The following is a 25,658-nucleotide window of genomic DNA, read 5'->3' as shown; positions in this document are numbered from 1 at the left end:
AGGGTGATAGCGTTGTGATCACTCTGGGGGTGTTTTCGGTCGGGGGTATTCTTGCCTCAGTCCTGATTTCTGGATAGCTTTCCACTCGGCTGTGCCCTGCTAGGGCAGCCTGGACACCGATAAGGACCCAGCACTGCTATCAATGCCTTCTGATTCCCATTCCGTGGTGGTATTGATTTCTGTCCAAGCAATCTTGCCTCATTGTGGGTCGCTGCTCGGCTCTCTGGTCATGACAGCAAGAAGACCCAGTGTTGCAGTGAGAGGCCGGGGTGGTATAGACCTCACTGCATCAGGCCTTATTATTGTGACACACCAGAGTTTGGTAATTCAAATTCAAACTGTCAGTAATGTTTCACCGGGGTGGATGTAGTGCTACAAGCTGTTTATGTATTTATTCTTAAACTGTCTAATAAGACACAGCAGTGATTTTATGCTCAAAACATACATCAAGAGATAACAATTTACAAAACACACAACAGTTAAATAGTTTTATTTATTATTTTTTTGTACCTTGCATCCTCTTTAACACTCCAAGACGCAACTAGGGGCTGATAAAATGTGCAATTTATATGCAATGAAATAATGCAGGGCGGAAATGACAAATGACCCAAATAAGTGACGTGGCTGCTGTGCATCATTATGACTCCTGCCTGTCGGACCTGCTCGCTCCCTCTCTCTTTCTCTCCCTCTGCTCCGCGGCTCCGTGCTCAGAAACTGTTGAGCAGTTTTAATTATGTATATAATCAGGTTGGGGTCAACATATTTCATGCCAAAAGAATGATGCGTATTTAATGACTCCAATACATTACCATCTATTTGCAATCTCATTGACGGAGTGCTTGTGAGTTTAACTACCATTAATCAGCATCAAGGTTTGTCTATCTGGAGAAAAATAGATTAAGGGAGGGATTTTTTTATTTTTTTTTTTTCATATGGCGCATTACAAGAGATCCACATTGTCCTAGTTAAGAGCTATGCAGAGCAGGCTGATAGATAATGGTCACCTCGAGGCTGCCTAATAAAGCATGTTAAAGGACTTAGGAGCACGACATTACTGAGTGTAGTTTTTACAATGCAAGATGTATCGGCTTAATATAGTTACTCACTGATGCTTACCTGACTAAATGCCCCTCACACACAATCAAGGCTGGCTGTAATCAGTTATGTCGAGGAGGACAAGCTCATGTTTTTTTTTTTGTTTTTTTTTTGAGGATGTCTTTGAAGTGTTTTGGGACTTTTCTGGAAACAGCGAGGACATCAGTCATGCTGAGACGAGTGCAACTAAAACCTGGTGATGTCACCCGACTGAAATTCACTGTGTGCTGTGATAAAAAATAAATAAATAAATAAATAAAGAATAAGAAGGGAGTGAGCTCACCTTCCCCTCCGGCCTGTACACAGCCTGGGAAACAAAGCAAAAATGTTTAACAAAGCCTGTTTGGAGGGGGTTTCATTTTATACGGAACGTAGCGTTTAATATTTATCTGAAAAGTATTTAGGAGGCGGTTGATGTTTGTGTAGAGGGGTGGCATTTAGGAATGAGGAAAAAGCAACGGGACAGTTATTGTGATTTTGCAATATTGATATCCCAGGCTGAATTCAATGGTAAGGTTATTTTAAGAATAAGACATTTTATTGTCATTGTTTGGAGGAAAACAACAAAGTAGAGTTTGGCAGCTCTTTGATTCAGGAGCAATAAAACAGAAACTATAGCAGCATAAAGATAAAATAAAATACAATATACACAATAATAGCACCCATTAGCACACACGAATGTAACTGGTACAGTGAGGAACAGCAGCATTTTAAGACAGTAAACATTAAACAAGAGTGCAAATGGTATCCATAGTAGTGCAAACATTGCCTACTGAGTTTCGGTGGATTGGGGAATAAATATAGGGGTTGTTGCGCAACAGTCTATGAAGGAGAGGCTGAAGGTGTGAGGGATTTGACGGCTCGAGGGTGGAAGCTGTTTTTTAATCTATTAGTTCTGGATTTGATAACTCTGTATCTCAGAGGCAGTGTGGTGAAGAGTCTACATCGAGGATGAATTAAACTCTATGATAAATGATTCCTTTACCAGTTGTCTTTGTTTCCAGCTCATGGCAGCTTCCTGAATTCTGATGAGACACACAAAATATGCAAAAAAATAATAATACACACAATAGTTTACTGGTCACGTGTTTATATAATCTCAAAATATCAAATGATAAATCTTTTGTGCGTATTAACCTGAGATAGATTGTCGCAAATTTAAAAACATACGTCAATCACATTTAAACCTTCTGAAAGCACGAGATTGTAAATGCGGGATGAGATTTATAGACAAAAACACACTTGACTGGTGCTTTGTTTATGTCCAGATTCCATGGATCTACCCTGTTAATTATTTTCGTGGGACATAAATAACAGTTGCTGTTTATACTCAGCCAGCGTTGTCATGTTGACATCAGCTAAGTGCGTCCTCATCAGAAGCATCAGAAATATTTAAACTAGATGACATATAGCTTAATGTAGCTCAATAATAGCAGTGAGTGGCAATTATTTTTTTGGGCACACAAAAGCAGAGGCTGGACGCGAACTCACACGAATTCTGTTTATTTTACTAAATTACAAGAAGTAATCACAAAATACTTGAGTAGTAAACTGATATGAAATACATTTAATATCCGTTGTGTTATCTTCCATTGAATATAAATAGTTTAATGTTGCTGCAATGCTGTCAATCCACCTTGCACATTCTACCTTTGTCTTCACACTGAAGGAGATTTTCAGTGCTCGCCTTAAGTCTTGAAAATGAAATATCAAAACATCATGCACAACACAAACACAGCTTACTGTGCATGTTCTGTAAGCCAGCGAGTAATGCCAACCTCAGATTCAAATTCAAGCTACGTCGGCCTTTCAAAATTGCGTCCTGCTCCCTGGGATTTTTCCATCATTATTGCTCCCAAATAAACATAATTTATAGAGGCCTATTTAAAGATTTTCAACAAATTGAACAACATTTGTCGCTAAAATGTGAACGGTGAACGGGCTCACAATCAGGGAACAAAACCGTAATGATCTGCTTGGTGACAAGTTCTTTGAATAGATGCCATTGTGGAAAATTGCAACGCTCTTTGAAAATGGGCCTCCATTTTCAAATGGACAAGTTATGTTTATGGGACTGAAAGCATTCTGCATTGTAAAAATCTGATTTGAAATTACACTCCCTTGAAATATCTGATGGGATGAAAGAATGGATATGATTACCACTGACAGAATGAAACTCAAATCTTTAGTTTCTTGTTAAAAAAAAATAAAGTTTCTCTAAAGTTTCTTTGCCGTACCGCCTATATGAACTTATAAGATGTAGCTCGGTCAAATATTTTTTATTATATCTGCACTCGATGCTTGTATCTGCTCAAAAAACACACACACAATACCAACATGCAAAGCCAACATCTGTATTGATGTAAATACTGCGATCCCATTGCACAAAGCTCTTGGCGGGCTGGGCTCACTAAACTGAGACACACAGGGAGGAGGAGCCCCCAGCAAGGCCCACAAACAGTCGAATGAAAAGCGACATCAATTTTGGCACAGACAACCTCCGTCACACAGATTAGGCAGGCACAATGCACAGGCTCCTTATCTCCAGCGGCAGGAGGAGGGCAGGCAGATCTGCACAGGATGGAAACATTCTCATGGACGTAATGGGCAAAATCAATTGTTGCCCTCCTCAATCAATGTAGCCCCCACTTTCACTGTTCAGCAGCTCACCAGTAATTGAAGTTATCCTTGGTCTGTAATGACTAGCTAAAGCACAACCATGACAAAGTTGAAAGTGTGTGATATCAGTGAGGGTGCCAGCAGGGTGGAACATCGGATACCGTGTTTGTACGGTTGTGTGTGTGTGTGTGTTTGTTACACACCTATCACAGATGTATGTGCACAGCAGCCAGCTGGTTCTTACCCGAATGGTCCATGCACGGACCTCATCTGGTCCAGCGGTGAAGAAGTACTCCAGCTGCAGGGCTGCGTAGCCCGCCTTGATGATCTTGCTCAGGGCGCTGGTGGAGAGAAATTTCAGCTTGAGTCGAGGGGTCTGAACTGTTTAAGTATTCTTTATTGCCGCTGACGCCTAGACAAAGTTCACTTCGGTGGCAAGGCCCCATTCATTCCAATATAAACTCATTAAGTGAATAAGATGGGTCACTTCGCTCCACACAAGACATTCAACTCTCCAATGGCTTCTTTGATTAATTAGAAAGCTTGTAGACTCATTTAACATTTTTAAGAATTCAACCCAACGCTTTGCTCTGTGTAGAGAGAGAGGCGGCGGGGGGATCTGCTGTCACAATTTTTCTCTCCATAGAGGTTTTCACACGAGAACAATAAACCCAAAATGCCCAAGTTATAATTATACCTACAGATGACAGATGACAGTTAAAAACTTAATTTAGAGGAAAACCCTTTGACTGAGTTGTTCAGTAAGAAGAGGGATCCTTTGCTTTATAATGGTAATTACTCTGCCATTTATTATTCTATCAGCACATGCAATTAAAGGAGTGCATGGAGGACACAGCTGATAATAAAGTGTGGGGAGACTGAATGCTAATTAACCTCTGCGTCTTGTGCTCTGTGCAGTACTTCTGCCTCTCCTCTTCACTCCTGTCCTGTAGCTGGCTCTCCAGGGCGCCGCTGAAGGGGATGACCAAGGCTCCTGGGTCGTGACTGTCCACCCACTCCTTGATTTTCACCAACCTGATTAAAAAAAAAAAAGAGAGAGAAAAAGAAATAGAAAAAACAAAAGCAGCTACAAAACCCGTTGTGGAGGACTTGATTAACAGGACACCGTTTGTTATTTACTGGTGCATGCATATTCATGAGAGCAGCTGAACATACGAGTGTTTGCGGGGAGGCTGCACTCCAAAGGTGGCATTTGACTGGTTTTGACTTTCTTTGCAGGAAAGTTTTAGCTGAAAATGTGGACTTGACGTGAAGTATGTACAAATGCTCCTTTAACAGTTTAAAATCTAATATAAGTAAAAGTATTGATGTTTTATCATCAAACTGTACTGTAAGCATCAGCATTTAATGTACCCATTGATGCATAATGAGTATATTTCTTGATCACACATTCATTTTAATAACATATTTAATGACTTGATAAGAGGTGAATATGTATTGTTTATTTGTGGCAAAGTAACTCATAACTGTCCAAACCTCTGATAGGTATGGGTACAAGTAACCTAAAAGCAAAATACTATCCTCAAAGCTTCCTACTTCAACACAACACACATAAAGCCTTTTCTGTTTCGGCACATTTTTTACTCTGAAAGACAAGAAATTCATTCACCTGCTGAGCGTCCAAATAAACATTTACCGTAAAGTCAGGAGGGAGTAGAACAACTAACCGCTAAGTGTTTCCTTACTTATAAACGTCTTTGTCATCTCTCCAAAAGTTTTTCTCCTCTCCGTCTTCCTGTCCAGCGGGACACCTGACATTGCAGGACAAAGGTATCCTCACACTTAATGGTAACTCTCAGTCAGAACAATACAAGGGGGTTAAGGGCAATTATGAGATTAGCCCCACAAGCTCCGAGGCTGGGATTGGACAGATCTCAAAGAACAGCATCGCACAAATCCATTTTCACACGGCGGCTCCTGGGCTGGATTGATTCTAAAGGGGTCCCTGTCATTATCTGTAATCCCGGTTTCCTGTTTAAAGCCCATAAGAATCAAAGACTGGGAGGAACCCGACCACCTCAATACCACATCTATTCCAATAACAATGTCACCGCTTTATCACCTGCAGCACCATATCGCTGCTCCTACCTAATGATTATCAATATACAATATATGACAGGGGAACGGGCACAAGGAGAGCACAGTTTTGCTTTGATTGAATGTTTTTCTCAACAAGTTAAAATAACACAACAGGGTACATTTCAGATGCCTCGTGTGCCAGTTTGTCTCTCTGTTTGGATGCACATCTATTAAGAGCCATAACCTAATATTTCCCCTTCTTTTCACAATATGGATGCAGCGCTGACGTCTGACTGCCACCACAATAAGGTGGTAACCGATGTCTGAGCAATAAAGGACAGAAAAATAAAACGCATTTAGTCAAAGCCAAAAGCCTGAAAACATAGGAGACGGAGGGCGCTCCAAGAGGGGGAAAAATCCAATCTGAGATAATAACAGCTGTAGTTTGTCACTTTTAGCAGCACAGCTGTCTATTTGGTGGCACGTTATTTGCATTCCTCAGGTACTGCGTTCTCTACAGGCGGCTGAATAATGATTCACAAATCACTCTCTCCACACCAGTCAAGGGCTGTGATCCTTTGAATAGACCATTGTACCTGAGACTGTAATTGGTGAAGACTTGACAGAGCTGAGCCAAGCCAGCCAAGTAACAAAGAGGCTCTTGGTAGAAGGCTGAGGGATGATTTTAATAATGTGAAGCCGAGACGGAGAACGTGAGCCGCAAATGAGCACGGGGGTCTCTGGGTCCTTGCACTGAGTGACACAGGACCAGACAAACACCTTGCCACAGGAACATGAAACACCCCCTTCCCTCAACTCCAGAAACAAAGCACTGTCAATTAAGAGCTTTGATGCGCCGTCAACACGACTCCCAAAACCAATTCTGTCAACTTCGCCGCTGTCTACGCACGCCGCTTTGCAATTTGTATTTATGTCCCTCCCAATTATTTGTGTGGAATTTTGATACGGATGTGTAAATTTGGGAAAAATGTTTATGTAAAACATCCTTCAGATTTTTTTGTGTGTGTCTCTGTTCTTATCTTTCAGTCAGTCTAAATCATAAAGGGTATTCATGTAAATTTCAAAGAGAGTGTTTTCAATGCATCGAGGCCTATCACAGTTAAGTCTGTATCTTATCTCTTTCTTTGACATCAGAAATAGGCTTGACTTTTATTATAATGCATGTTTACTGCATGATTTCTTTGCTGTTTTTCATCATCAGTATTTTCAATGAAGAAAATCTATATGATTTTACAGAATTCAATAATAATATAATTATTTGTCCAAGTACGCCCTCTTCAAAAAGCTTCCACAAGACTGAACTTTAAAAAAAAAAATAATAATATAAAAATGAGAGAGAAGGATTTTGTATGTGTATATGGGTCTTGTCAGTCTCCTATTATGTCCCAGCACTGAGTGCCATCTCTCAGTGCACGGTTAATAGAAAGATTCAGCACTTTCTGGTCTTGATATCCCTCTCTGAACAAATGACGCCTGAAATTTTTATTCTTTTTATAATGGAATTCCAATGGCCTCTGCTGCAAATCAAGTGGAAATTTTTGCATATCAAGTGGGAAAAATTAAATGTTAACCACGTTTTAATGTGATTAAGGGTGACAGGGACATTATTTCTGCTAATCATTCACCAGCTTGAAGGCTCAAACAAGGCTCGAAGAACAAGTCGTGTTTGTGCTTCCCCCGTCTGCTCTCCGTTCTGAAAGATAAATACAGCTTTCTTTGTGCACTTTTATCAAACTTTACAAATCTAAAACATGTATGCAAGTTTTTTTTTTGTTTGTTTGTTTTTTAATGGCAAAGAGAAGTCAAAATGAAAGCAACACCATCTGTTTATCTCACATCCAGAAAAGAAAAACAGCTTTAGATTTGAAGCCTCTTGTATTTACAGTGCATCTAATTTAAAGCACAATATCATGCAAAATGACAAGGGGAAAAAAAAACAATTGGACCTTCCACAACAGACTGGCTCTGAATACAGATGTCCCACAGGGGGCCACCCTCTGCAGCTAGTCTATTTGTCTTTTTGTGTGGGAATCCTAAGGGGGGGATAATTCCTGTGTTTCTGCATGCCTGGGGCTTCCCTGGGCTTTGTCAGAGCTTTGATCTGCTTAAATGGTTCAGGAGGGGCAAACAATGGGAGTTTCAAAAGTACAGGGGCAGCTACCTGAGACAATGACCTGGGCCTGCGTCTGACATACACTCATACAGGTAGGCTTCATTATGAGTGCTGAGCCATGTTAAGCCCGTGAAAGGTGGGGCATCACCTCCAGTTTCAAAGCTCCTTTCACATGCAATTGAATGCTGACAGACCTGAAGAGTAATCCGCTACCAACATCTTCCACAGCTTTACCACTGACACACCCACAGGTGGAGGGCCCCGGCACCTGAACCTGGGTATATCCGCTAAACGTGTTGCTGAGCCATCTTGGTAGCAACTGGCTCACATGCCGAGCACAGACTCATCAAGTAATAAACCCTCCGTGTTTTGCTGGTCCCAGGTTACAGGGATGAGCGACATAGGAGCCTAGGATGCTGCGACACACAGCAAATACAAACCCCCTCCTCTTTTCTTCCTCTGCGAAGGGAGAGAGAAATGAGAGGTATGAGCTCATGGTGGCTTTTGAGGCTGGGAAGTCGGGGGCTCAGTGGGAAGCTTTTCATCCTCCCAGTGGTGAGCTCCTGAGCGACAAGAGTGCAGACGCTCTCTGCTCCCTGTGGCCATAGCCGGATGGAAAGGCATTACACATCAGGCTCTGAGAAGGGAGGAGATCTGACACATACGCACACTATCGCCAATATTATCAACTTCTTTCAATCTTCAAAGCAATCACAGGCCGGAGGAAACAGAACACGGCGCATGCACAATGGGAGCAGCTTTAATTAAGAGCATCATCTCACATCGCATCTCAAACAAACCTTGAGGGTGTGCTGGTAACAAGCTTTTCAAAACAACTTTCCTTTCTTTGATAACTGCACCCATTAAATCTTAAATGTTTGCACATGACAGAGAAAACCTTAACAAACCATCAGTTGCAGTTTTGTCTTTAAGATGGTCGTCGAGAAGACATTATCAAAGCTGCAACCTTGTTTAAGGATATTTGTCGGGTACGATGGGGATGGGGGGCTTAAAAAAAAAAATAAAAAATATGTCAAACATCAGAAATTCAAGCAGTAACCCGGAGTAGTGCATTCTACATCACCCAAAATAATTCTCTATATGGGGTATCCATGCTGTCATTCATGGCAGTTGACTGGGCGAGAGAAAATAAGGGGGCTGGGGTAGAGTGGGGGGAGTCATCAAGATGTGACAATTGTGACAAGAGCAGGCAAAGTGTAGCGGCGAAGAACACCACACGGATTTCTCCATCTCTTCTTTTTTTCCAGGATGACAGCTTAATGTCTACCACATGCAATATTTATTCTCATCGTGTGTCAGACTGTCTAGCTGTCCTAGGGAGTACAAAGAATGCCACTTATTAGAATAAAAGCAGAAGGAAGGTAATCAAGGACATATGTAACATCGGCCAATCTTGCCCCCCTCCCTCCGAGCCGACATCTTATTTATTTTTTTTCTTCCCTCTGTCCCCCCCCCATTCATAACAGTTCAACAATAATCCTGATAATAAGGGTTCAGGATCTGTATGTGGCAACACTAAATTCATTTATTTGTCTCATTAGTGCTACCGAGGCTGCAGGCTACTCACTGTGGCATGTGTGTTTTTGGTCTTAACCTTATCACAAAGATAATAAAAAGCGCAGCTCAACAAAGCCAGAGCTATCAAAATGTATCATTAGACAGACGTTTCTTTTTATGTCTGGAAACTACAGGCTTTACAGGAGAACAATTCCCAGTGTGCTGTCAGGAGAAAGCAGGCATGTTGTTCTGCCGCAGAGGAGTCTGAATGCATTATGAGCTGTGGGGGGACTCACTCAGCGTTTATCAGGACTGGGATTGATAAATGAGGGAGAAGTGACAATCTGTATTGAATTTTGGAGAGCAAACTGATTTCTTACGGCCATTAGGGAACAAACAGGAACGGAGAATGTCTCCGTTAGTCTCAAGTTTAGTCTCTGTCTGGTTACAACAACGGCGCACATCAAAGACAATGGGGTGACATGTTACATGTCAACTGCGTCCTTTCATTACCTGGACTGGGGACAGTCAATAACCGGGTTAACCGAGCCGACAGGACTTTACATCTGTTTCGGTTTTACTATACAGCCGCTCCTGTTGTTTTCTCTCATTGAAAGCTTGCTGAAGGCATCCATTAGGACCGACTGTGGGCAGTAGGGTACACATCTTACCATGGGAAAGTGTTTGTCGGGATCCCACTCTGCACAAGGAGAGAGTGGACAACTGTGCACAGTACAAAAAAAAAAAAAGAGTACGTGATCGTATATCTCCCACATGGCTTTGAAAAGTGAACTCTAACTCCCTAGACAGCAGTTCCTAAAAACTTGGATGGAGCCAGTGGTTTTGCACTCAATAAAGTTTCAGTTGTGTTTATGGGAATTATGGTTTGGAGTAGCTGAAGTGCAGGGACTGCTTTCATAGACTGGCCTTCAGTGAATCATAATAGCCCCCCCTCTATTCCCCGCTTTTTTTTTTTTCTTTCAGTCTTTGAATCTACTAAGAAACAGTTTATCAAAATGATGAGCACAAATAAAACACATGTTCATATCATTACTGGGATTTTTACAAAACAAACTAACGGAGCTAACAAAATACAAGTCAACAGTAAAGCTGAGCAGATGAAGGATCTTTCCTCTTATCATCTGTGTGCTACAACTGACATGCTGCAACTCCGCTCTGCTGCTGCGACTTCCTTCACTTTAATTGTCAAAGCTCCTCCTACAGGCAGACTCGAGTATCGGACTCAGGAAAGACAATTTCCTGCCCTGCTCCCCCCTCTTCAACCGTGGTTGGGTTTCTTCAAACTTTGAGCCAGAGATATTACCTCATGTTTACACTGCGTATGTCATTTATAACTATGAGGTCAATCTATATATATTTTTTTCTCATTGCTAACGATTCTAATGCAAAGATTTAAACCCCTACATCAGCTCTCATTATTTTCTGACCCTCCTGCCCCGGACCTGGCCTGTTGGAATATACACGTATTTGATTTAAGATTTTAATTGGAGGGAAAAAAGGCAAAAGAATTTTTAAAACAGGAGACATTTTAGTTTTTATCAAACAAGAGTATTTTCAGCTGGTGATTAAGCTGTATATATTTGGTGTATTCATGGCAGACACACAAGGCTGCAGCCCAAATAAAACTGTGTCTGCATTTAAATCATTCTCAACAAGAACAATTATACGACTGATTTATTAACCTTGAATCTTTTTTTTTTTTTTCCGGATTTGTTACCATTAAAAATAATAGAAAATTATTTCAGCCTTATCTTTGAACTTGTAAGTGAGTGAAGTAGGTAGACGTTGAGCTGATGTCTTGATTAACAAGAGCTTCGTAGATAAACAAGGCCTTTTGCTGAGATCAAACCAATGGCTTGCCAACCGAAAGCCTCCTGAAGCGCTGCCACTCCACATCATAGTTGTCTGAAACTGCTAATGAGAGTGTGAGCATGGAAAAAAAGATTTTCTAAATTACAAGATGACAGAAAAATAATGGAAAATTTATAATAATGTATAAAAGTATGCATGCATTTAAAGGAGGAACACACATTAAAGAAAGGCTGAGTGGAGGAGCATCTGTGGTATGGAACTATTTGAGTAGTCCCGGAATAAAGACGTGCTGACAGTCAAATAATGTTCAAAGTAAGTTTAAGAGTGTAATAATGGATTTATACAAACCAACAAGAGAGGCACACATGCTCACATATATATACACACACACAATACAAACCCACACTTGCATACAGGCAGACAAACAGGCACACACAGACACACACATACAGTTAATAAAAGCTCCAAGCATTGGTACCCTGCAGTTCTTACACTCACCAGGAGAACCCACACTGCAGAGGCACTCACAGACAGGTCACGCTTGCTGGTTTCCTTAAAGGTCAACTCATCTACTTAAGAGGCACCAATTTACTTTAATGCACATTGTCCAAAAGACGAAAAAAAAAAAAAAAAAGCAGGAAAAGAAATGACAAGAAGGAAAAGCATCACAGCATAGCTGGAATATTCTCCAGTGTGTCTTTCTGCCATTACAAAATCTGACTGCTCTTAGTTCTCTTTGGAAGATTAAATAAATATCTGATATCAAACCTATTAAAATAATGAAGATGGATAAAAATGCCAAGGCTTCATTCTTGTAAAATAAACAGTATCTTAGATGACAAGTGAAAGATGCCAACACCGGGCGGACGGCAGCCACCACATCATCAACAGGGCTCTAATGACCATCTCTAACACACAAACTACGGTATGTGGCGCGGATAAATAGTGTTCCAGGAAGCTCACTGACGCCGAGGAAAGAGGAGAAAGCCTCTTGATAGACTCTTGTAGATGCCATTCCCTATCACGCAATGCCTCTCAGTCATAAACACATGACAAATGCAGCCTTAATCATTTTTTACGAGCGGGGATGTGCAGGGGGCAGTGCATGGCTAGAGGGGAGAGGGGAGCGGTGAGCAGCAGGCGGCCCCCTCTGCACAGAGGAGAGGGCTGTGTGGTAAAGTCTCCTCTGGAACATCACTCGGCCAGCGCGCCTTTGATCTCCACACCGCAATTACACCAGCATCCAAATGAGCATGGAGTCGCCTCTGAAACAGACTTCAAACATGCACATGTACGCATTCTCATACACATACACATACACTGTATAGGATTGGAGCCATGTGCTCCTCTCAACAGTAAATGATGTACTGTCTCCAGCAGAGAACCTGGGGATGAAAGGAGGCCTTGCTCCTCGTCTGATCCCTCCATTAATGATGGCTTGCTAAAGCTAATACTGTGTATTCTTGTCTAAACAAGGGCAGCTTGGTATGTGGTTCCCATACTCAAAACAGGATGATTTCAGTTAACAATGGAATGTTTTTGGGGACTCACTACGTTTGATAAAACTATTGTTAATCACCCGTGTTTGTTAAAAGATGTTCAGTATCTATAACCGGCTTTTAAGTGTCTGTTAGAATAAAATCAATTCATATAAATATATTAAAACCAAAAATAATGCGTTGTGTAGAAGGCTGCTAAAATTTGTAACATTAACCTAAATCCTGCTTGGCAGAATTCACTCAACAATACACTCCAAATATAAAGCGGTGCCTGAAAAAAGGAAGGAAAGTGAACCTGTGAAATGGCCTGAATGGGCGCCCTGAGAGACACAGATAAAATTGGCTTATTTGCCTCATTCTACGATTCGCCTTCTTTTCCTCGACACATTAAAGCTGAGATTGCAATTTGTCTTGCTGTTTGCTTTGAATAGTCCTTAACCGTATCATCATCTCAACTGTGCTGGTGGAAAAACACGGGAGCATGGCGACAGCCAAATGGCAGTCTGGCGTCTCTGCAGCAGACTAGCTGCCATTAGGGCTGAGAGCAGCATTTATTGTACAATTAGGGCCAGCTAGATCTACCTGTAATCATCTCCATACAGGTGTGAGCTCCTCTCTGGACAAGGGAAGTGACTCATCACTTGTCAAACATCAACACTTTGATGTCGGCATTGTTCATCGCGGAGCCCTCAGGACACCTGAGCACTACTGTTTGGCTGTTTAAAACGCTCTGAGATTTATTGCATTTTGCACAGTTAAAAAAACACACACGCACAACACGAAGAAAAAAAAAAATCCTCTTCCTGCGGATGATGACGGATGTTCCAGTCGCCGTGAATCATTTGATTTATGAGTTCTCTGCCTCCTCCCTCTGTCTGACAGTCATACTTTCGTGTCAGGAACATTTTTAACAAACAGTCATAGGTAAACAACTTCCCTTGTAATACAATGCTGCCAAGTAAAGCACTAAAAACAAATATTGTAAGAAGTGACACCACAAGCCTAGAGGGCAATTGGAAAAGTGTGATAACAATCCTCAAGTTGGTGTTATTGACAAAACTGCTGTAGTGTGGAAAAGTAGCCCTTTCAGATATAATGGATGTCTAACACCAGCCTTCTAGTATTTGCTCTCACCGAGGCCAGTCACAACATTACTATAAAAAGTGTTTGTGACAGAGGAGGGGATCATAGAGCTGGAAGAAGTTTATATTAGAGGATTAAAGGTCATCGCTGGTCACATTATGAATGCAGCTGCAAAGTAAGTTGTGCGAACCCCTGTATGTCAGCACCAGGAAGAACAACGTACATGCATCTACTCACTGTACATCAAGAAAGCCTCAGCTGTGGGAATGTCGTGGCTGTGAAGAGATGCTTGTAAAGCAAAAGCAACAACATGAAGAATTTCAGATCATATTTAAAGGAGTTTTGTCCTCATGATTTATTGGTCGTCCCCAGATGATATTAATCACTTGTCTGGCTTTGAGTGTACACATGCTTGTTTTGTTGTCATTTAAAGCCTTCACTCTCTTTGATATCATATGGAAATGAGAAATTTTGATGGAAAATGGAGACCATATGCCAGAATGTGCTTAATGAAGTGCAGAGTCTGGAGGCTGGTCGGGGGTTTGCAGAGCTGGATGTTGTGTTAGAGCTTACTTAGTGCCACCTCCAGGCAGATCCTCTCACAAAGATATGACCGTTTCTGTCAGCAGGAGACCGCAGTCAGCCTCACACGCCAGCACATGAACACACGGAGGCATGCACACACATTTTTCGTAGCTGACTGCAGATTCCGCCAAAGTTAGTGGAAATTAACGAAACTCCTTATATAAGTGGAGGGAAAGTTCTCGGGAGATGATTAGTGAGCGCAATGTGTCTGCTCCCGCCCTCCTTCGAAGCACTTACCATTTGTTCTTTCTCCTTATGTAGTCTTTCTCGGAGAGATTAACGAGGTAGATCATTGGTTTGGATGTCAAAAACAAGTATTTGTTTAACACTTCGATCTGTGGAAGAGACAGACAAGGCAAGCACTGAGAAACTTTGCAAAGTAGCCTTTGAGGACAACACAGGCAGAGACAAGTGAAGCCAAATCAAATTAGGGTCTCTTGTATAGACACTGTGGGGAGCGACTATGAAGCCTCTAAATCAAGATCAGCATGGCCAGATGTCATTAGCTTGTACAAAAGTCAAAACATAAACAGAAAAAGGCTGCATTGTGATTTGCACAAAAGAAAAAAAAAAAAACAAAGAGGAGGAAGAAGGAGCGGTTGTACTTTTTGGCCAGATGAAACGATTAGCAAGATAAATGACATATAATGAAATTTGACAGCAACATCAAAGTCTTACCTCCTTGTCGTTCCAGTCGTGATAGTAGCGAACATGTTTCTTTTCATCCAATACCCAGCTCTTTACTTTGCACATAACGTCCTGTTTGGGGTTAAAATAGAATGAACAAGAAGCCATTAAAGGAGATGAAAAAGAATATAAACCCAGCAGGGTATGGGGTAATTATTTCCTAAATGCATGGCATCCTGATGCCAAAATGAACAATGGCTCGTGCTCGCATTCATGCAGGAGTGGCCTGGCTTTGACAGGGATGGCATGCACAAGACCCCCTTCCCTCCTTTAAATCATGACAAAATGCCTTCTGGGGTGTCTCTCCTAGAGTCTCAGCTTTATACATCAATATTCCATCGGGACTGTTTAATGAAAAGGATAGGGAGAGGAGACAAAATTGGAAAGAGTGGGGAACTAATTGGAAGTTGGTTAGTAAGGTGTAAATTATTGGTCTTTCCTCAGGCACTTTGCAGAATGTAGCGATACTGAATAGGCACTAGTGAGGTACAGAGCTAATTATTCACTGTTTCTTCTGGAGAAAATATTGAGCATTTCCAGCTATGTATGCCACATTCATTACTGAGGTACTTGTGGGTTGAGACCACAGGCAAGACTGGGTCTTGACAGGATCTGGAAGCGGAAAAGGGTGGGAAAATGGGAGGGAGGTAGTTATAAAATTTGTAATAAAGAAATTGAGCCTATTATTGTTGATCCAGCCCCACAGAAATTAGCGGAACACATTCTTTTTGTTCCTGTCAACTTGACCTCCCCCTTCATATAAAAACTCCCCCACCCCCTGCAACACTCCCCCTACCTCCTTTTCCCTCCCCAAACCCTTGCAGCACTTCACAATCATACTCCCTTTTGAAAGAACTGAGGAAAAAATCCTGCCAGAGCCTCAATTACACAATGGCAGAAAAAGCTCCACACACTGACCCCCAGCCAGCTGCATTCACTCTCTGCACATCTCTCTCCACAGGAATTCTAAAGGCCTTTTAGTCAGGCAGCCAGAGTGCAGCCAGCGGGAGAGAGCGCAGGAAGAGCTGCATACACTCCGCCCGCGCCGGCCCAAGTCTTCACAGAGAGATTAATCATCTGTGAAATGGAAACAGCAAACGGCCAGTGACACAGGCTGAACCCGCTCCAGGTTTCCCTCATCAGCTCGCAGCCGCCGTGCAGCGCTCCTCTAACAGGCAGGTGTTAATAAAAGGCATATAGGTCCCACAGGGGTCAAACACATACGCTTGCCACCATGAAGCGCCGCTGGTGGGCCGGTTTCTTATTATTGTTTTTTTAAGGATAGGGATTTTGAGGATTCATATGGACAGAAGGCATGAAACATTGTTCTTGTAAACACAGCACCGTCAAAATGGATTTTAATCTTCATAACAATGCATAAATATGAGCTCTATACTGCCGCGTGAACGTACGTTTAGCTTAAATGCAAAATATCAAGGGCCCGCCTTTTCATCGTAACAGTAAATATTAACCATATTATACAGTTTTTTTTCTAAACAGTATATAATCTTGTCATTTTTTCTCCCTAATTTAAACTTTTATGAAACATCCTGTTCCAGAATTAAAAAAGCAAGACATCCTAAAAACACAATGCCTCATTTGTGTCACAAAAATACTGCATTATTCTTTTTCAGTAGTTCTCTCTCAGTGACAAACTAAAATTACTACTAAATTACTTCCATCGATCAGAAATTTCAGTATTAGATAATTTTTCATTGAGTGATCCCCAATTTCAGAATCAATTTCAGTTGTTAATAATCAAATATTTAAAACAGGGAATACATTGTTGTTATTTCGTACTTCCCATTCTCTGACAGAAAATCTAAAAATCAGGAAAAAAAATATAAAGTTTCAGATTTTTAAGATGAAACAAGTTGCGGCCTTGTTTCGGTTTCATTACAATAATCCTTAATATCTACTAAAGGCAGAATAAAAACAGCTTGTCCTCATGAAATTTGTACCTGTAGAGCTCTCGCGACAATGGAAATAAAATCTTATTTCAAACGTCTTTCAAATTACTCAGCAAAGACGAAAATCTAAGGAAGTAATCACCATCTAAATAGTTGCACCCAATTCCCTTTTTATTTCATAGCATCCTCTGGCGCTACAAAGGAAAGAAAGTACCGGCGCTATTGTTTCTTTTAACCTGTACGTTTTTAGACGCAGCCTTTATGTTCTGCATATAGATGCTGACATAAACATGTGCGCGTGTGCCTACACACAGCTGAGCGTGTCAAACGCTAGGCTCAGCCTGTGAGACAATCACACGGTCCCTCCCATCTAAAAGCTTAGTGCAGCCTTTGATAAGCACCATTCTTTGCCATCTAAAGAGGTCTTCTATAGATTCTCACTTGCCGACGTGTGCACAACCTTTGACAAGTAATGTAGATCATTTTTATTCATTGCCTAAAATTGTTAGCAATTATGTGCGTAAGCGGCCACCTGCCTAGACTGAATGGCTCCTGTCTGTGGGGCTACAGGGGTGTGGGGAAGTGCTGCTGGCTGTAAAGGGGGGAGTGGGTGTGGGGGGGGGGGGGGGGGATTTCGTCTGAGGGGAACCAACCAGTCACGGGGGCCTCTGCAGCAGGTGAAATAGCCCCTCTCGTTAGTGTAATGAGTGGTCAGAGCCTCCGTGTGTTGGGGCCTGAAATTGGCCGCTCCAAGTGAAAGGCCACATCCCGCCTTGCTTGCTGCCCCATCCCATCTTGCTCCGATGATGGGAGGGCACCATGTGACATTTGCAACCAAATCGTCGCTAAAGTTGCCCGCACAGCCTCATTACCGTAACAATATAACCTTCTGGATGTGTGTGTGAATCCAAATAGATTCGGATCTGACAACCAGGGTATCTTTTCTTTTTTTTCTCATCTTACCCTGCGTTTTACCCTGCACCTCCGAGAACCGGGCTGTCAAAGAACATTCTAAACATTTACGGTATTCATTGCAAGGTATAGGCATATGTGTCACCCGCTGTATGGCCTTACACAATTTCCTGAGCTGCTGTAGGTGTATAAGCATGAGCAAGAGCTGTGCCATGATTTGAGTATTACTTTAGATGAAAAGAGCTGTGTGGAAACACTTTCATTAGCCCGGTGCTGTGACCCAGGGTCAGCAGCTGAATAAGTAACTCTCTATTAATGATTTCTACAGCAGAAAACCCCTGACCCCTGATCACTTTCAATCTCAGAAAGGGAAAAAAATGGGCCGGGGGGAGGGGTGAGACCTATTGGAGGGAGATTAAAAAAACATACTTTTTTTTTTTTCTCCTTGGCCATGTGTGTGGGAGGGTTATTATTTGTGCCTTGCTGTGAGGGGGAGCAAAGGGCCTGCTGGGACATTGACTCACATATTCTGGTTTGAGTTTCTTGTCACCGCCTCTAATGGCTGTCTTCTCCAGCTTGTCAATAATAGGGCCGATCATCTCTTCATCCTTCAGCCTCAGCTCCTCATGGATGATCTCCATATCTCTCACCGGGTCCACTGTCCCCTCAACATGGATGATATCCTCATCCTCAAAGGCACCTGCGGTGACAACCACACAGGGAGAGAATTGGTACATTTCTTTTTTTTTACAGCAACAACAATAATATCGCTTTATGTGATCACATTTAATACAAACAGCAGAATCAGAGTAACAGAATCAATGACATCGACTTTTTGAGATCAAATGTGAAGCAGCGATTAGATTCAGCCTCGAAAAAAAAGAAAAAAATCATTAGCTTTTGCAGAGAATGTGGGAATAATAAACATCCACATGAAAAGGCACAGCAGGAGGCGCAGGAAAGTCATAACAAATACAATCAAATATTCAGGAATATATTTAATCTTTCTTTTCGGCGTGCAAGTGTCGAGAATTGTAGGAAAACAGCTCACAGTATCAAAGCAAATCCCACAAAAAATGGCTTTAAGTGCAAGAAAACAGGCTTGTCTGTCATTCTGCATGAGATGAAAACCATCTGGTGTTACATTTTCTACCTCTCCGTCTTAAAACTAATAGCCATTAAGTAAAAAAACAAAAAAACAAACAAAAAATACAGAAATCTAAGCATGATTTAAGAGAAAATGTCAACATTCATGAGTGAAAGAGGACAGTCTTCTCCTAATCATTTGCATCTTAGCTGTGGCTGTGTCGATGATTAGGTAATGAGGCTCTGAAGCAGACCATTTAGCCACCAGCGGCTCTCAGGACTCCTTCTGATTCTCCAGTAGAGCTCAGGGGTGGGAAGGGGAGCGGAGGAGGGCGGAGGAGGAGGAGGGTAGAGGAGGGTAGAGGAGGAGGAGTGGGGGGGGGGGGGGGGGGGCAAGCGTGTACATCTGTCACACGAGAGTGACAGCCTTTAACATTAATAGTGGCAACCGTAGTGCACTCTTCCCCTGAACGTTATTCTACTTGTTCGTCAACCATATGATTTGTGCACAGTTTGTTTTGTGATATTTTATTTATTTTAATTATCAGAGCCCCTCGGTGGTGGAGGAAGTATTCAGTAGGAGTGGCAACACTGCAATAAAAATATGCTCCATTTCAAGTGTAAATTACGCAATGATAATTTCACTTGACCAGTATTATTATATTTCAGCTCTATCTATCTAACTATACCTAACAAAAACACACAATTCTTGGAAATATCCCCTGGGCCTGTAATCATTTTATATATCATATGAAATGTTATTATATGTTCAGAATACCTGCGTTACATCTCCAGTGTGCATTGTGCAGTTCCCACTCATTGTTTGAGCTAGCAACTATAGTAGACCATCTAACCTGTTTAATACTTACTGACAATTTTTAATACTATTTGTACTTTTGTGCAGCCCGTATTTATTTATTGCACTGATCCTGTTTGTTATTGTTCTGCCATTGCATAAACATTTGGGTGGTTGCTTAATTTATAACTGCGCAAATGAGTTGCTCAAATTTGTTCTTGGGTAAATGCACTTAGTTAAACAATTTACCACAAGTGGAGAGGCTTCATGCTAGATTTTTATAAACAACTGCATAATTGGATCTGGAACACGGCTACAGACGTTGTTGTAAATCAGTCAACAACAGTGAATCATGAAGTTTCGCACCGAGGCGTAATGGGAATGCCATCTCATTCAACAGCGAGTGTATGACAGGTGAATGATGACTTGGCTTTAAGTTGCTGAAGTGTTGAGGGACACTACGCTTGGAATGCGCACCGTGGCGTCACTAAAAGTTATCGGCCGTCCATATCCATGCGATGACACCTGAGTGCGTGCAGTGCCTGCTGACAGGTGAGGCCCTGCGAGATAATATCTCAGCAAGTTCTAACAGTGACACATGTAGAAAATATCGATGACGCATGTTTATCATGATGGTTGAGAGCATACCTGAGAGAATCAAGTAAATCTTTGCAGAGCAGCATCTTGCGTGAATTTCTTTAGATCGCTTGAGAGGCTGCTGAAGAGAAATTTGTTTAGTTTGAGTGGACAACATTCAGCGACTACACTAATCAGATAATATGTGTCCTGAGTACGTACTCAAGATTTCACAAAACTTGTTAGCATTAATGTCATGTCAGCATTATTGATCAGCTGATGCGCCACCTTAGTCCACAATAGGCTATAAGCAAATGGATTTCTATGAAATGTTGCACAGACATTCATGATCCCCACAGGAAGAATCCTGATGACTTTTGGAGCCCGTTTTATGTTTGTGAAATGTCTTGCTAGTGTGTCTTGACATTATGCTAGTTAAATTGTTACAGCTAGAATGCTAACAGGCTAACATTACACCTGCTGAATGTCAGCATGCTGGAATTGTCACTTTAGGTTAGCACATTCATGCTAGCATGTAGCATAGAGCCCGTTTTATGTTTGTGGGTCTGTGTGAAATGTCTTGCTATTGTGTCTTGACATTTGTAAGCTAGTTAAACTGTTACAGCTAGCATGCTAGCAGGCTAACATTACACCTGCTGAACGTCAGCATGCTGGAATTGTCTCTTTAGCTTAGCACATTCATGCTAGCATGTAGCATGGAGCCCGTTTTATGTTTGTGGCTCCGTGTGAAATGTCTTGCTATTGTGTCTTGACATTAGTATGCTAGTTATAGTAGTTTTTGTACCATATTATTACCGTATTTACTTTTATATAGTTTCTGCCTTATTCTATTTTTTCTATCTTTTTTGTATCTTGCACTGTTGTTCCCTGCCGCTGTAACACCCTAATTTCCCCACTGGGATGAATAAAGTCCTATCTTATCTTATCTTAAATTGTTACAGCTAGAATGCTAACAGGCTAACATTACACCTGCTGAACATTGACATGCGGGACTTGTCAGTTTAGATTAGCACATTCATGCTAGCATTTAGCTTGAAGGAAAGCGTCTCACAAAGCTGGTAGCATGTCCGTAGACACCAAATACTCTTCATGAATGTATGGGGCTGATGCATGGGACACTGATGTGTAAACCACCAGTACAAACCTAAGGATCTCCTCCCCGAGGCATCACAAACACACACAGTAGCTCAAAAAAACAAGGTCTACCCACAACCTTCATCCATTCTTTCACCATATGCAGCCACAAAAACAAAGCCACAGACAACAACTTCCTCCAGTCTACGATGTTCAAACCCTGTATCTTGTTATAACCGCTGTGATATCATGCAGATCAGTTGATGTTATATTTGTTTACTTATTTCAAACATTACTCGGGGTCAATAATTTTGTTGTGTTAGTGAATCCATATATTGATTTTAAATATTAATTTGTTGCTCCTCACTGTAAATTCCTTGTAGCTATGCCTCTACTTGGCGATTAAAGTGATTTTGAATGGTTTTCTGCATGCACAGCTTATTACATCTTTTTCACTGTATTAAGGAGGCATAAATACCATGAAAAGCAAACTACACGGCTTTTACAATCTAGCCCGACAACAAAGTGACAGACAGCCAAACCTCCTACACCTTATTACTCATGCAAGTCAACAGAAGCTGTAGACTTTTGTGCAAGCTGTCATCCTGTGCGTTGTCCTCATGGTGAAATGAACTTATTCAATTACTCTTTGCCTAATCAGGCTGTTTTGGTTCCTCTCCTCTTGCAGAGGTACTCCACAGTATAAACAGTTCACTTACGCCACACAGAAAGGGGCTAATCAGTGGAATTATTGTTTTGCTGCTCCAATTTACCAGCTCCCTGTTCAGCGCTGATTGGAATGAAAATTTGCTATTGTGTCTGCATGAACTCAGAAAATATAATGCAATGTAATCATTTTGTTAGCTGCAAGAATATACATACATTATAAACAATTATGATGTACAGTTTAGATACACTATTACAAATGGAAAATGCACGAGTCTGTTGTTCGATGTGGGACGTATTAATTAGCGCAAAAGGGTTTAAATAAGGTTTATGTGGCTAATAAACCACTTGTGCTTGGTATAATCCACTGTTAATGACATACAAAAGTATGGCAATTTGTTAGAAAATATTTAAAACACCAAAAGCAAGCACAATCAAGGTAAAACACATTTTAAGATTTATTCTTTGTTTTACAGTTTGATAAAAAAAGCAAAAAATAAATAAATAAATAAAAAATTCTGATTAGTTTTCAAAGACCAAGAGCAGCTGATCACTGACTATTTAGTTATCAGCTGACAGTCTTTACTGACCACATATTCCAAAGTAATTTGCTTTAATTAATTTCGCCTAATTTAACATTCCCATTCAAGGCTTAGAGCTGGACAACAAATGCATGAAATGAAAGAGGCGAGAGAAATCTGACGGGGCAATCACAATTAGTCCTTTAACAACAGGGTCTGGGTAAGGCTCTGTGAAGACCGGCCTAATGAAACCGCGGCGCCACACAAAGCCACGTGCAAGACAGTAAAAACACACAAAAAGGGAAAGGAAGATGTTGGAAAGGCCCACTTTGAAGAGTCAGGTCTGTCTCACAATTCAGTTTTTACTGCTTCATTTCAAATAGTGCGTATGATGAAGACACTATTAACAGGTGCTCTTTAACTGACAGAACAAAAGGATTAGTCTCTTGAGGGGGAGTGATGTTCAACGGCCTGATTAGGGATTGGGCTAATCTCTGCGAAATTACAGCAGCTCTGCAGGCAGGTGTAGCCTGAGAAGATAAAAGTTCAACAGAAATGCACAAATGTATTTTCCAAGGAAAAACAAAGAAGCAAAATTTCACTTTAAAAAGTATCTCTATTTTCAGCTAGAAGAAGTTTAACATCTAAAAAAAAAACACCAAGAAAGCTAAAGTTATCTTATATCATTACTTTTCTGTCAGGTACACAGACAAGGCAGTTATCTGAGTCGAGTCAAGATCAATACTGATTGAGCTGCTTTCTCTGATGTTGCTACCTGGGAGGATATGTGGTCAACATAATTCAGTTAAATTACAGTATTCATTGACTTCTAACTTCCTGTGCATGTTTTCACATGCAAGATGGGTAAGAGCACATCTAAAGAACTTGCATTCCTCGCGCTGCTTTTAAAATGTTCATGCAAAGTCAGTGCCGCAATTCTCCTGGTATTCAGAGCAGTAAAAGCTATTTTATGAGTCTGTCAGGAAAAGCACATTATGGATGTCTTGCCAGCATAAAAACACTGGAAATACACATAAGGGTATTTATGTTCATTCAGGGAATATCTTCTTGACATTCATTTTAGGATACATGAAATTGACAGCAATTTGTAGTACACAGCGTCTGTAACAGAGTTTGTGGAATATTCAGCCTTGTTTCTCTGCGAATGTCAATTATGGCAAATACATTGGCTGCTAAAAAGCAGTTTGACACCAGAAAATGGTGGGTTGGAGCCCTTCAGAGATACACTCATGTTTTCTACATGATCCCATCTTTCAAAATAGATCACAGTGAAATCACAGTGCTTGATAGTATGAATATCAGAACCTCACGAGGTGTCCCCAATTCCTATGTAATCTACTGACAACCGCAATGTCTCATACCAAACTGAGTTTTAAAGCTGCATCTTTCCACCATGTTTGATATCATTTACTGAAAGAAAAAAAAAAAAAAAAAAAAAGCGTTTGAAGGGGAAAGTTGTTCAGACAAGCCTGGTGTGTGTGCAGCTGAAAACTGGATGTAGAGGAGAGTCTGCGGTTTTCCTGAACTGACAACGGACAGAAAACTACGGAACTAATTCCCTTATCATTAGCTTAACCTCTGTCATTCCATTTATTTTGTTAAACCACTGAGCATGAGAGTGCCTTGATTGAAAGGAACTGTCATATGCAGACCAGTGTTGTCCCACATCATTCAGAGAACAAACCTTTTTAGATCCCTAACTACTATAGTGCTGCTGATTGCACAGACACCAGCAATTTCCTAACCAACCGCCACCTGAACAATGATGTGTTCAGCTTTCAGGCCCTCCAGCCTTTCAAAGGTGAATCATTTCACAGTTTGGAACGAGATCTCCATAGCAACTCCCTTTTGAAGGGTTTAGAATCACCATCCAATAATTCTATGATCATCGGGCCTTGCCATTCCCAGTGGTTCTTTTCACAGCGGACAGGCAAGGGGGGCATGAGGAGGAAGCAGGAAGATTCTACAGTCTATTTCAGGCAATTCATCTTGCAGGCCCATTAGAATTCAAAATATTGCGACCTTCAATCACCGAGCATGTTATCTGGAGCTGTGGCGATCTCCAGTCAAGATGGGTAGACATTTTTCTCTAATCATCCTCGATGAGTGGAGGCTGACAAAAACTCTTCATTCTCGCTGAAGCAAAATGCTCATTTAAATGCTGTGACAGCACCTCAACACGGCCCGAAAACACACAAAAGTAGGATGATCCCGGCACAGCTAAATGGGCGAGAGTTTACAATTTGAATATTGAATCATAAACAAAAATCTACATACAGCACAGGGCAGATGATTTTATTTTCTGACGTATTTATAATGCAATATTAGCACTTTATCTCAAGAATAATAACAAAGGCAGGGGCTGGGGGCCGGCTAAGACCGTCACACAACACAGTGTGTGTTTGTCTAGTGAGGGAAGTGAGCGGCTTGTCCTTGTAAACCACTTTACTCGGCCACATCATGATTGAAATCTGACAGCTGAACACAGTACAGTCGGTTTATTTAAAAATCTAATTAAAATTCATTTCAACGTTACAGGTGATTTTTATTTTCTTTTTGGTTTGGTTTTTGGTATGCGTTCACCAAACTAAAAGACCACAGAAATAAATAAAAAAAACATTATTGAATGAGAGACAGTTTTCTTGCATTCAAAACACATGAATGAGACACTGTGTTGTCCTACTTTTGCTTCAGAGAATGGTGAATGTATCATTTTGCTGACAGAAATAGATCCCAACAAATGTTTTATATATACTGATGTTTCCAAGATGTCTGCTAAAACGACAGTGCCCTGCAGCTTAAGGAAGTAAATTCTATTTTCTCTTTTAAAATGAAACCATGCTGAGTCACGGCTCATTTTTGTGGGATTTGTTGTCTTCATTGTCCTGATAGAGAGGAAAAGACTACACCAGTGATTTGTTCAGACATAAGATCACAGCTAAGATATGCTAAGCTAAGCTAAGATACTCCCAGGTGTATAGA

The 25,658-nt window shown here is 41.2% G+C and overlaps 1 protein-coding gene across 2 annotated transcripts in view; it reads right to left on the bottom strand.

The window, feature by feature from the left end:
- LOC311487747 (obg-like ATPase 1) overlaps positions 1 to 25,658 on the bottom strand; it is a 34,297-nt gene that overhangs the window by 2,850 nt on the left and 5,789 nt on the right. The window contains exons 2-6 of one of the 2 annotated variants that reach the window (XM_084544111.1): positions 18,440 to 18,615; positions 15,085 to 15,165; positions 14,644 to 14,741; positions 4,609 to 4,749; positions 3,959 to 4,055 (exon numbers count right to left, since the gene is read on the bottom strand). In XM_084544111.1, the coding sequence (XP_084400237.1) occupies positions 3,959 to 4,055; positions 4,609 to 4,749; positions 14,644 to 14,741; positions 15,085 to 15,165; positions 18,440 to 18,615 (593 nt within the window). Of the gene's footprint in view, positions 1 to 2,808; positions 4,056 to 4,608; positions 4,750 to 14,643; positions 14,742 to 15,084; positions 15,166 to 18,439; positions 18,616 to 25,658 lie in introns of those variants that run through there. The other variant, XM_084544110.1, reaches the window with a different exon arrangement.

Source organism: Chelon labrosus (genome assembly GCF_963514085.1).
Source record: "Chelon labrosus genome assembly, chromosome: 5".
Lineage (NCBI taxonomy): Eukaryota > Metazoa > Chordata > Actinopteri > Mugiliformes > Mugilidae > Chelon > Chelon labrosus.
This window is presented reverse-complemented; position numbering and strand designations above follow the sequence as displayed.